The sequence below is a fragment of the Phacochoerus africanus genome, chromosome X, assembly GCF_016906955.1.
Source record: "Phacochoerus africanus isolate WHEZ1 chromosome X, ROS_Pafr_v1, whole genome shotgun sequence".
Classification (NCBI taxonomy): domain Eukaryota; kingdom Metazoa; phylum Chordata; class Mammalia; order Artiodactyla; family Suidae; genus Phacochoerus; species Phacochoerus africanus.
The window spans coordinates 15,440,552-15,453,819 of record NC_062560.1 but is presented as its reverse complement, the minus strand read 5'-3'; the positions used below and the strand labels follow the sequence as shown (position 1 = coordinate 15,453,819).

At 47.6% G+C, this 13,268-nt stretch overlaps 1 protein-coding gene across 4 annotated transcripts in view; it reads left to right on the top strand.

Annotated features, from left to right (window-relative positions):
• Positions 1 to 13,268, top strand: part of CTPS2 (CTP synthase 2) — a 126,085-nt gene that overhangs the window by 78,779 nt on the left and 34,038 nt on the right. For all 4 annotated transcript variants that reach the window (XM_047764730.1, XM_047764731.1, XM_047764728.1 and 1 more), the window contains exon 14: positions 41 to 137. In XM_047764730.1, coding sequence (XP_047620686.1) covers positions 41 to 137 — 97 coding nt within the window. The remainder of the gene's footprint in view (positions 1 to 40; positions 138 to 13,268) is intronic.

Genomic DNA, 13,268 nt, shown 5'->3' with positions numbered 1-13,268 from the left:
TTTAAAAGATGGCAAAACCGGTCTTGTTTTGTTTTCTAAGGTGATTGACATGCCGGAACACAACCCTGGCAATTTGGGAGGAACGATGAGGCTGGGAATAAGAAGAACGGTTTTCAAAACTGAAAATTCAATATTAAGTAAGTGTCTCCAATGGTTTGTTTTATAACACAGTGCGTGTCGGGTGTCATTCGCATGACCGTACCAGCCACAGCCTGCCTGCCGTCCGTCTGTCCCCCTCTGTCCTGCCCTGCCAGCCTCTGCCCCTTCTCACTTGCTCCCCTGTGCCCTCCCTGGCTGGGCCTCCTGCTGCCCCACTCCTCTCCCTGGAAGCGCTGGTAGAACACACGTGAATGCTCCTTCTCACTGCCCCGGCCCCTGTGCCCCTTTTCTGACCTTCTTGCGGAGGGCTCAGAAGTCCCTTTGCCTGCCCCGCAGCAGCTCCAGCAGGGGAGGCGGAGGTAGTGCTTCACCAGCTGAGACTGGCTGATCTTCTACTCCCAATAAGGTGATTCTAATTTCTGTGGAACATTTTCCCCTAGATTAGCATATGCTATGAGAATAACTTAATACAATGCCAAAGCCCTTACTGCAACTTAATAAATACATCTGAGTGCCCTGTGCTGCCTTGTACGCAGTGTCCTCAATTCTGGAGTACAGTGGCGACCAGGACAGATGCCAGCCCTGGTTCCTGCCCCCTTGGGCTGACTGCACAGGAGGGGACCCAGGGATCCTGGGTGGCCAGCATTGTTCCTGTAAAGTTAAAAGAGTACCTTAGAAAAATGCCTTCTGGCGGTCCCGTCGTGGCTCAGTGGTTAACGAGTCTGACTAGGAACCATGAGGTCTCGGGTTCGATCCCTGGCTGTGCTCAGTGGGTTAAGGATCCGGCATTGCGGTGAACTGTGGTGTGGGTCGCAGACACGGCTCGGATCCTGCATTGCTGTGGCTCTGGCGTAGGCTGGCGGCTACACCTCCGATTAGACCCCTAGCCTGAGAACCTCCATATGCTGCCGATTCGGCCCTAGAGAAGACAGAAAGACAAAAAAAAGAAAAAGAAAAGAAAAATGCCTTCTTTGCTCAAAGGGGATTAAGACTAGACATGTGAGCTTTTTCTTTAAGGCTGATAAACAGTCTCTAAGGAATAGAAAGCTTCCTAGCAAGAAGGAAATTTAAAAAGGAAAAGTTTCAGGAGTTCCCACTGTGGCACAGAGGAAACAAATCTGACTAGTATTCATGAGGATGCAGGTTCGATTCCTGGCCTCGCCCAGTGGGTCAGGGATTTGGCATTGCCATGAGCTGTGGTGTAGGCTGACATCTGTAGCTCAATTTGACTCCTAGCCTGGGAACTTCCATATGCCCTAAAAAAAAAAAAAAGGAGACGTTTCAAAGTGCACACATTTCCTTACTTTGTCTGGATGAGAAGCCATTGTTCTCTAAGTAACTTTTTTTTTTTTTTAAGAATATAAAAGTTTTTTTCTTCATGGGTATTAGCAGTGATTCTTTGGTTTTCACATATTTCCAGAAGCTTTGAAACCTTGTTCAAATAGTGATCTCAGTGGCAAAAATGGTTAGTGAGACATTTCAACTTTTAAAATTCTATGTGCTATAGAAGCTCAGTTATAATCATACTAGGCTTTTAAAAAAGAGCATTGTGTTCAATATATTTAAATTTTTGATCTGTCTTGATGGAAATAAGACTGATTTAGGATTTGTTTTTCTTTACAGTAGACATAAAAGTAGCTTTGATGATTTTTATACATCTTTTTTTTTTGGTCTTTTTTTTTAGTGCCACACCCACGGCACATGGAGGTTCCCAGGCTATGGGTCATATTGGAGCTGCAGCTGCCGGCCTACACCACAGCCACAGCAACACAGGATCTGAGCCTCATCTTCGACCTACACCACAGCTCACAGCAATGCTGGATCCTTAACCCACTGAGCAAGGCCAGCAGTTTACCTGTGTCCTCATGGATACTAGTCAGATTCATTTCCACTGAGCCACAATGGCAACTCCAATTTTTATGAATCTTAAACACAACACCACCAAAGCTTGTTGCTTAAACATCTTTTGCCTGCTCCGAAAAAACTTTTTGAACAAGTTTATTATTAAGATATAACTTACACATCATACAATTCATAGAGGTGTTAAAAGTGTACTATTCACTGTTTTGGATTCTTTTTTAAAAATTTTGTGGAGGTAAGATGATATACCAAAAACTGTATGTATTTCACAAATCAATACAGTCATACGTTAAAAAGTTAAGGCATTGAACTTGAGTTTTCTGAAGTGGAGGTTCTAGGTATAAATTGATTTGTTTATATACTAATCCTCATTGGCCCTGTTTATCACAAGTGTGTCCCTGGAGCCTCACTGCCATCCTGCCTGCTCTGTGTGTGTCTCGTCTTTGCAGAGGCTTTATTTATTTTATTTTTATTTTTATTTTTTTTGTCTTTTTGCTATTTCTTTGGGCCGCTCCTGCGGCATATGGAGGTTCCCAGGCTAGGGGTCCAATCAGAGCTGTAGCCACCGGCCTACGCCAGAGCCACAGCAACACGGGATCTGAGCCTCGTCTGCAACCTACACCACAGCTCACGGCAACACCGGATCGTTAACCCACTGAGCAAGGGCAGGGACCAAACCCGCAACCTCATGGTTCCTAGTCGGATTCGCTAACCACTGCGCCACGACGGGAACTCCGCAGAGGCTTTTTTTTTTGTCTTTTTTTGTTGTTGTTGTTGTTGTTGTTGCTATTTCTTGGGCCGCTCCCGGCATATGGAGGTTCCCAAGCTAGGGGTTGAATCGGAGCTGTAGCCGCCGGCCTACGCCAGAGCCACAGCAACTCGGGATCCGAGCCGCGTCTGCAACCTACACCACAGCTCACGGCAACGCCGGATCGTTAACCCACTGAGCAAGGGCAGGGACCGAACCCGCAACCTCATGGTTCCTAGTCGTATTCGTTAACCACTGTGCCACGACAGGAACTCCCGCAGAGGCTTTTTTTAAATAAAAGGACTAATGGCAGCACGTGGGGAGCCATTCGAAAAAAGATATTTTTCTAAACCACATTTCTCTAGCCCTTCAGCTAATTATTAACTGTATGCTCATGGTCTTTTCTTTTTTCTTTTTTTCGGCCCCATTCACATCATGTGGAAGCTCCTGGGCTAGGGCTTGAACACACGCTGCAGCAGTGACCTGAAGCCACAGCAGTGACAGTGCCAGATCCTTAACTCCTAGGCCACCAGGGAACTGTGAAAACTATGAATTTGATTGTTGGTTTTTCTTTTAAAAAATTATTTTATTGAGGTATGATTGACATACAAAAAGCTGTACTTATTTCATGTATACAACTTAATGAGTTGAACTCGAGTTTTCTAAAGTGAGGATTATATGTATAAGTCGATTTGGACAAAAGTTCGAATGACCAATCACCATATGCTCTGTTGATAAGACATGTGTCCTTGGAGGCTCAGTTGTCCTGCATTCTCTGTATGTGTGTGTCGTCTTTGTCCTCAGAGGTTTTTCCTTATTAAAGGACTAAGGACAGCATGTGAATTGCCTGAGCTGGTTCAGGGCTCTTTAGAAATAAGACACTTTTCTAAACTACATTTCTAATTAGTAATTGCATATTCATGGTCTTCTCTATACTTTCCTGTCCTTAGTTTTTATATAGTATGTTATAGTAGCAAACTTTTTCATGTATCTAGCCTTCATGTCTATTATTTGGACATATATTTAATTGAGTCAAGGAACCATAATATACTGATTCATTTCCTATGGATAAACATTTCAGGTTGTTTCTGGCATTTTATTAGAAAAATGCTGATGTGAACACCTTGACCCCGATGTTCTTTTGTCCTTTTGATTGTTTGCTTAGGATAGATTTTCAGGAGTCAGACTCTTATATCAAAGGGTATGAATGCTTTTATGACTTGATAATTCTGCTGCATTGTTTGAAAGAGGTGAACCAGTTCATAAAGATGTTAACTGCACCATCATGTTCTTGCTTTCTCTAGTCCTTTTGCCAGTAATTTTACTGTTTTTCTTCTTGCTCTTTTAACAAGAACAAAAAGGGCCTTGTATCATTGTACTGTAATTTGCATTTCTTTTCATTTCTGCAAAGTGGAAATTCTCCCTTTCCAGATGTTGTTTTCCTTGTGTGTACGCTGCCCATGCCTGAACTCTTCACTAGCACTTCAAGATGGGAAAAGAGAGATATACCAGCCCAGAGTTTACCTAGATGGTCTAAAGCAAGGGTTGGTAGCGTTCCCTGGTGGCTCAGTGGGTTAAGGATCCAGTGTTGTCACTGCTATCGCACAGGTTCAGGCCCTCCCTGGCCCTGGAATGGAAGAAGCAGAACTTTTACATGCTGTAGGTGTAGCCAAAAAAAAAAAAAGCTATGGTTGGTAAGCTTTTTTTGTAAAGGGCCAGATAGTAAATATTTTCAGCTTTGGGGCCATATGGTCTTTGATGCAACGCTGTGTGGAGGGTGAAAGCAGCCATTGGCAAATATGTAAATGAATGAGCATGGCTGTGTTCCAATGAACCTTTATTTATGGGCACTGCAATGTAAATTTCATGTAAGTTTCGTGCATCATGAAATACTATTTTTCTTTTGTTTTTTTCCCAACCATTTGAAAATGTAAAAACCATTCTTAGTGTGAGGGCTGAACAAAGACAGCCAGGGGAATCCTGTTTTGCCTCAGGGTGGCCACAGCTTACAGTACCCCCGTCTAAACACAAGAAGCACAGGCTGAATGAAGGCCGAGGCAGAGGCCACAAGGCTGCTGCCCTTCTCCCCGCGTGTCCACTTGCCTGCCGAAATATCCTGTTTAGTGACAGAAGAAGACCAAGAGGGCTTTCAGAAGCCATGTGATGCGGCCTCTGTGTTGCTCAGCAGAGCACGCGGACGGCCCAGAGGTGAAGCAGTTCACCATGGGTCGGGGAACGGGCCCGGCCGCTCTTCTCACGTTGTTTCTAGTCTTCTGCTGCAACGCACAGCTTTTGCTGCACTGCTCACCATTCAGTCTCTCTTCAAAATGTAACTCTTTAAACCCACACTTCAGGATTGTTAAATTCATCAAACCCTTCAGATCTGTATATTTATTGCAATTATACCTTAATTTAAAACACACACACATCTTATCTGGGAACATAGAGGATAGGACATGTCCCCCTTTTTTTTTTGGCTGCACCCATGGCATGCAGAAGTTTCGGGGCCAGAGCTCGAACCCAAACCATCGTAGTGACAATGCCAGATCCTTAACCTGCTGAGCCACTGGGGAACTCCTAGGTCTTATCTCCTTATAGTGGCACTTTGCCTGGTTGATTAACTGATTAGATGACGTTTGAAGATCAGGGGGATACAGCACAGAGCAGTGACGTATTAAATGGGGTGCTTTGAAGAGTGAGAAGTCTAGAATGAAGTGTGGCTAGAGATGGAGGGGGTCAGGCTCAGGTGAAAGGGGAGCCGGAGAGAGTTTTAGTACTTCAGAAATCACTTTGCTTATGGCTTTCGACTGAGTGTGAGAGCTGGGAACGTAATAAAGTACAAAGCAATTCAGACAAGGCTCCGAGCTTGCTCAGGGTGCAGCTGACAACTTGTGTTTCCAAAACATTCCAGGCTCCGGGTTTACTTTTTTGGGTCAGGCCCTGGACATGTTGCTGAGACACCCAGGAAAGGCAGTAGGTTTTGTCTGTGCTAAGTGTGGTTTTTATTTATTTATTTTTATTATTTTTGTCTTTCTGCCTTTTCTAGGGCCGCTCCCGCGGCATATGGAGGTTCCCAGGCTAGGGGTCGAATCAGAGCTGTAGCCTCAGCCTACTCCAGAGCCACAGCAACGCGGGATCCAAGCCGCGTCTGCAACCTACACCACAGCTCACTGCAACGTCAGATCCTTAACCCACGGAGCAAGGCCAGGGATTGAACCTGCAACCTCATGGTTACTCGTCAGATTCGTTAACCACTGAGCCACGACAGGAACTCCCTTCCACTTCCTTCTTTTTTTTTTTTTTTTTTTCGTCTTTTTGACATTTCTTGGGCCGCTCCCACGGCAAATGGAGGTTCCCAGGCTAGGGGTCGAATCGGAGCTGTAGCCACCGGCCTACGCCAGAGCCACAGCGACGCGGGATCCGAGCCGCGTCTGCGACCTACAGCTCATAGCAACGCCGGATCGTTAACCCACTGAGCAAGGGCAGGGATCGAACCCGAAACCTCATGGTTCCTAGTCGGATTCGTTAACCACTGCGCCACGACGAGAACTCCCCACTTCCTTCTTAGCCTTTCTCTTTCTCTCCAAGCCAGCACCCTTGCCTTTAGAATTAGAGGAATGCGCTGGGCAGAAAGGGGCGGGTGCAGAAGAGGGGGAGGGCCAGCTCCTGAGCCTGGGCTGGGTGTGGGGTCCCTAAAAGCCAGTGCCTGCCGTCTTGCCCTCCGAGGGTGTCCGGTCCAGTGCCAGATGCAGCATGAGGTGTTGGAAGGAATTTGACTTCGGTGTCCCCACCCTCCCGCCCGCCGTGCAGTGCATGCAGCTGGAGACCAGGCCCTGGTGATTTCCTGTCCACGTTCTGAGGTGACCTTCCTCCTCAGGGCAGAGGACACGGGGACAGTGTGAGTCAGCTGGTGGAGGAGGCCGGGGAGAGCTCCTCAGGGTGGTGCCTGCAGCGAGCCAGTGAGCGTGGCGGAGTCTAGGCTGCAGGAGGCCAGCAAAGCTACGCCGGCAGCTGGCAATCGAATGCTTTAGGAAAAGGCTTAATTCTTTTTGGGGACCTCCTCTGTGTTTCCTCATAATTGAGAGAAGGGCTTGACTGAACGCTTGGTTCTGCTTTCCTGTGAGAGAGAGAGGTTTTCGTTCTAAGAGAACAGAGGCGGGGTTCCTGTTGTGGTGCAGTGGTTACCGAATCCCACTAGGAAGCATGAGGTTGCGGGTTTGATCCCTGGCCTTGCTCAGTGGGTTAAGGATCCGGCGTTGCAGTGAGCTGTGGTGTAGGTCGCAGATGAGGCTCGGATCCGGCGTTGCTGTGGCTGTGGTGTAGGCCGGTGGCTACAGCTCCAATTAGACCCCTAGCCTGGGAACCTCCATATGCGGTGGGAGCGGCCCTAGAAAAGGCAAAAAGACGAAAAAAAAAAAAGAGAGAGAGAGAGAGAGAACAGAGGCTAGGGGCCCCTTAGGAAGGCCTTGAGTGAGCCCCTGTATTAATGATCTGGGTAAGGTGCAGGGCATTGGAAATGCCACGTGCTTCAATCCCAAGTTTGAAAAAACGGAAGGAAATGGGGATAAGGAGGAGTAAATTTCAGGCTAGAAAAATTGCTTTTGCTTTCTTATCTCGTATCCGAGCCTTGATAGAGAAAAACAGCTTCTAGTTCCCCGTGCTATTAGATTGTCAGGAGGTTTAAGGCAAAAAGCCCCACGCCACACAGAAAGCCTTGGCCGGGTTAATGAGGTGATTTACAAAACAGTTTGAAAGGTCGGCAGGGATTCAGGGACGCGGGAAGGCTTGCGCCACAGTAACGCGTAAGGAGTGTGTTGCGCCTTGGCAGAGGAGGGAGCCGGCCGGCCAGCCGCCCCGGGGACAGTCCGTGGCATTTATGTCCCCCTTACTGCCCCGGCTCTGACCTGAGCACTTGCCCCGGGGCAGCTCCGGGCGTGGTTAACAGCCCAGCCCCTGGAGAGCCCCCTCCAGTCCCACATCTGGACGATGGACATCCGAATAGCTGCTGCCTCCTGGGGGTCTTGCAAGCACTAAATCCCTTAAGCGTGTGGGTCCCTAGGACAGCGCCTGGCACAGAAAAGCACTGTTCAGTGTGGTGTTTGGATCCCGAATGTGGAGGATTTACCGTATAGACCTGCGATTGTGTGGGAACTCGGCGTAAACGTGTCAGTGACCCAGGTTAAGAGTAAGGTCCCACGGGGGTGGCGGGAGGAGAGGAGAGGCGAGCAGAGGAACGGGCCGGGGCGGGGAGGGCAGGCAGTCTTACAGGTGTTCTCCAGCCCCCTCTGTTCTGGTTTCCTGGCTCCCCAACCTGCTAATGTGGTCCAGCAGTAGAATATATAAAATCTAAGAAAAGAGCTTTTAAATTTGGGATGAGTGACCTTGGCTTGGATCATCAGTGTCGGAAAGTGAGACACACGAACCCGGGGAGATCTCAACAAGGCTCTTTACTTCTGCAGAAGGGCGCGGGTGCTCAAAAAGCACGCGCACGAAGAAGAAAGACCCCCCTATTGGTGGTGTATCTGTCCCCTTCCCATCGTCCAGGTCAGGGTGCACCTTCTTCTTGGTTCGCTGATTTGAAACAAACTGTTACTGGGAGGAGAGGGGAAGAGGAGGGCAGAGGAGGGTGTCTCAGACGGAGCAGGAACAAAATGGAGTAAACAAGGCTTCCTTTGATAGAAAAGACGTGTTAATTCTCACAATTCTAAATGGGGGAGAAAAAAGGAGATACAAGCAATGGAAAAGAATGTGATGGTGCAGTTCAAGGCAAGGAGTAGCAATTTTCAGACTAGAAAATTAGCATTTTCATAATAGAAAATTGAGATAAAAGCCGATTACAAAAATAAAAATAGGGAAAGGGGGGAGTTTTGATACTTGAGATATTTTATAAAAAATAAAGGAATGATCTGTTAAAATCCAAAAGTACACAATGGAGCAGGAGAAAGCTAGCGGCCGGCCCAGACTGTGCACTTTCTAAGCCAGTGGTCACTAGGACATGGTGTGTGCATCTTTGAGTTATCCGTCTCAGCACCCCTGGGACCCAGCCGAGTTTTACACAAGAGAACCGCATGGCAGCAAGGTGAAGTCACCTGTTAGAAAGTCACTGAGAGAAGTTCTCCTTGTGGCTCAGCAGGTTAAGAAGCCAGCTAGTATCCATGAGCACGTGGGTTCAATCCCTGGCCTTGCTCAGTGGGTTAAGGATCCCGCATTGCCTTGAGCTGTGGTGTAGGTCACAGACGCAGTTCGGATCCCGCGTGGCTGTGGTTGTGGTGTAGGCCGGCGGCTGCATCTCTGATTCAACCTGTAGCCTGAGAACTTCCATATGCTGCACCTGCGGGCCTAAAAATAGAAAGTCACCGAGCCAATTTCAGAGACTGAAAATTTTTTTTCCCCCCATGGTCCGTGGCATATGAAAGTTCCCAGGCCAGGGCTCAAACCACAGCAGTGACCACCCCAGATCCTTAACCTGCTGAGCCACAAAGGAACTCCAAGAGCCTAAACGTCCTGACCACCTCCCTCTACTGAATGGCTGGACCTTAAGCAAAGAGGGGATGGAAAAACCCAGACACCTCCCAGAGCTGAGCCTCCTTGTGCCCAGAGCCCCAGGACTGGCTTCTGCAGGTTTTAGGACTGTCTTGTGGGAGAAGAGCCAGGGGTGCAGGGAGGGAAGAGCTCACCTCTGGCTTCTGAAAGCCAGTCGAAACTGGTGCTTGGCGGAGTTCTCTTGTGGTGCAGCAGCTTAAGGATCTGGCATTGTCATTGCAGTGGCTCAGGTCACTGCTGTGGGGCAGGTTCGATTCCTGCCCTGGGAACTTCCACATGCTGTGGACACAGCCAAAACTCACTCACTCACTCACTCACTCACTAGTGCTTGGCTTGAGAAGGGTCTCAAGCACTGAATCAGCCTTGGACTGAGCAGCTGGGTCACTAGGACCAGATTGGGAACGTGAATGGGTCAAAGAGCCAAGTGTGAGAAATACCTTGGCTTAAGCTCAACAATCAGTGGCAGTTACACTGGGCCTCAGAGTTAGAGAGGCAATAGGGAGTTGTGGGGACTGGGGCAAATTGACAAGCACTTAACCCATCAAAGGAGTAACTGCTACACTGATAGTTGCACAAACTGTGGATTCACTCTTGCTGGTCTTCTAAATTTTTAAGAGAATCTGGAAATCCAGAGTTTTATGAGAAGTCTCCTGATTTTTCAATGTTGGCATCTTATTTAAAAATTTATAGCGCTGTGTCTTCCAACACTATGTAAGCCAAATACACCAAAAATCTGTGCTCTGGGCAGCCTCTTGGGATCTCTGAATTAGATAAACGTTGGCAAATCCTCGCATGTGCAGGAAGAGCTCTAGTTCCTAACTGGCACAGGGCAGGGTCTGGGAGAGTGAGTCTAGGTGAGTCAAATTAACACTGGTGCAGCCGTTAAAAAATGTGCAAAAGCAAGGCAGTTCTACTAAGAGAAAGAGATAAGGAAGCCATCAGGTAGTGAATTTACGACTTGTGCGTGCTGTGGGTGATTTCTTCTAGCCGTCTGGAAATAGGAAATGTGGAGCCCAAGTAAGGGTTAGGAGGTATAGAATGGGGACATATGGCTGATGGCCTCCAGGGGAGTGAAAGTGGGAGAGGAAGGGCAGGTGTGATCTTGGGCGCGTGTCCCCACTTGAGGATGCAGATCAGGTTGGCAGGGCAAGAGGGGTCCAGAGAAGAGCAGAGGTCACAGATGGGGGAAGGGGGCATTACTCAGGGGGTCCCAACTGAGGACAGATCTGCTGGGTTTTAGAGAGCAGTTCAGTGAACGAACACAAACAAAAGCCCAGTTGCAAAGGGTGGGGATGAGGGGTTTGGGTAAAGGGTGGGTGAGAGGAAGAGGGAGTGGTGGGGGTAAGAATGGGGCTATTTAACTTTTAGTTTTAAAAATTTTCAGGCTCCCTGACTTCAGATTATACTACAGAGCTACAGTCATCAAATCCATATGGTACTGGCACAAAGACAGAAGAGATTTTCATATTTATAAAATTTCAACAAATAATGCATGTGTATCTTACAGAATATGCAGTTGTTTCCATACCATAACAGTTTTGTTTTTAAAGATGTGTTGGCGAGTTCCTGTTGTGGCTCAGTGGTTAACAAATCCAACTAGGAACTATGGGGTTTGGGGTTCGATCCTTGGCCTTGCTCAGTGAGTTAAGGATCCGGTGTTGTCATGAGCTGTGGTGTAGGTCACAGACGACGCTCGGATCTGGTGTTGCTGCAGCTGTGGTGTAGACCAGTGGCTACAGCTCTGATTAGACCCCTAGCCTGGGAACCTCCATATGCCGCGGAAGTGGCCCTAGAAAAAGGCAAAAAGACAGGAAAGAAAGAAAGAGAGAGAGAGAGGAAGGAAGGAAGGAAGGAAGAAAGAAAGAAAGAAGGAGAGAGAGAAAGATGTGTTGGACGGTTGCATGTTGGTGTAGCAGGTTAAGGATCTGGCATTGCCACGGCTGTGGCACAGCTTGCAACTGCCACGTGGGTTTGATCCCTGGCCTGGAAACTTCCACATGCTGTAGGTGCAGCCAAGAAAAAAAGAAGGGTTAAGTCATAGTTAGGAATTAAATGTGGCATAGTCAAGTGGGTCATAAGAGACTCTTTTCACCTCCGTTAATTTATTCTGTAAATGATATCAGAATTGGGCTTTTTGATAGTCCATGTCAGTATTTGTGATTTTAGGCATGAGGTTTCATGGTTCCTGGAAGTTGCTCTCTACCCACTCACCTCTGCTGTCACCTAGAAACACAATAGCCCTCCATGTCAGACTGCTGTAGTCACCAAATGTTTACTGTAGTTATTCATAAGAGAACTAGGGATGAGATGGAGGGATAATGGCAAGAGCTACAAAAAATACAAAAGTAGGAGTTCCCGTCGTGGCGCAGTGGTTAACGACTAGGAACCATGAGGTTGTGGGTTCGATTCCCGGCTTTGCTCAGTGGGTTAAGGATCCGGCGTTGCCTTGAGCTGTGGTGTGGGTCGAAGATGCACCTCGGATCCCATGTTGTTGTGTTGCTTCGGCTCTGGCGTAGGCCGGTGGCTACAGCTCCGATTCGACCCCTAGTCTGGGAACCTCCATATGCTGCGGGTGTGGCCCTAGAAGAGACAAAAAAAAAAAGACAAAAAAAAAGTAAAAGCCTACTCAAATGCCAAAAAATAAAATTAAATTAAAAATTTAATTGCGGGAGTTCCCGTCGTGGTGCAGTGGTTAACGAATCCGACTAGGAACCATGAGGTTGCGGCTTGGGTCCCTGCCCTTGCTCAGTGGGTTAACGATCCGGCGTTGCCGTGAGCTGTGGTGTAGGTTGCAGACGCGGCTCGGATCCTGGGTTGCTGTGGCTCTGGCGTAGGCCGGCGGCTCCAGCTCCGATTGGACCCCTAGCCTGGGAACCTCCATATGCCGCGGGAGCGGCCCAAGAAATAGCAAAAAGACAAAAAAAAACCCAAAACAAACAGACAAAAAAAAACAAAACAAACAAAAAAAAACAAAACAAAAATTTAATTGCGACAACATAGACATAAACACACAATTTATGATCTCACCCATTTCTTTGTGTACAATTCAGCAGTAAGTATATTCACATTGTTGTACATTTGATTTCCAAAACTTTTTCACTTTGCAACACTAAAACTTTTTGCCCATTACACAACAACGCCCAACTCCTCTTTCCCTCAGCCCCCATGATCGCCGTTCTACTTTCTCTCTCTTTGAATTTGTCTACTCTGGGTGCCTCGTATACATGGAGTCACCCAATATTTGCTTTTTTGTGACTGACTGATTTCATCAGGCCCTCAAGGCTCATCCATATGGTAGCGTGTATCAGGATTCCCTTCCTTTTTAAGGCGGCACCGTATTCCATTGCATGCATATACTATTTTTGTTTATCCACTCATCTCTCCTTGGACCTTTGGGTCGCTTCCATCTTTTAGCTTGTATAGCTTGTTCGGCGGTGGGGAGGGATTTTGGCTTTGAAAAGGAGAGAGAAGATAAGTTCAGATGCTAGGGTTACTTCCCCGAGGGAGGGGCTTGGCAGGAGGTGGGTTAAATAAAATTATATACAAGACAGACTCTACCCAGTAGCGCTTTAGAGAGGGAGATGGGTGATTTGGCGGTGTTTTTGATACCGATGACCCTGTCATAGGTATTTTTTGTGTCTTTCTGCCTCCACTGACAGTATTTTTTTGGCTGGAATTTGGCCTCTGTCTGCTGGTGTCAAATTGAAACTCAGCGTTTTGCGTAAAGGAGAAAGAAAGAGCTTTATTGCTTTACCAGGCGAAGGAGGGTCGCAGCAGGCTGATGCCCTAAAGACTGTGCCCCTCCCCTTGCAAAGAACTGTGAGGCGTTTCATAGTAAAAAGGAGACGACCAGGCTTTCAGATAGGAATCGGGATTGGGAGAGACATGCATTCTTCTCGCTTTGGGGGCCTCTTAGTCATCAGAGCTGGAGTCGGGAGACCTCGGCTTGATCACGACGGTGGTCTTCTGGGTGACTGACTAGAGTAACAGGCTTGCGAGAAGGGCACAGTGATCAGAG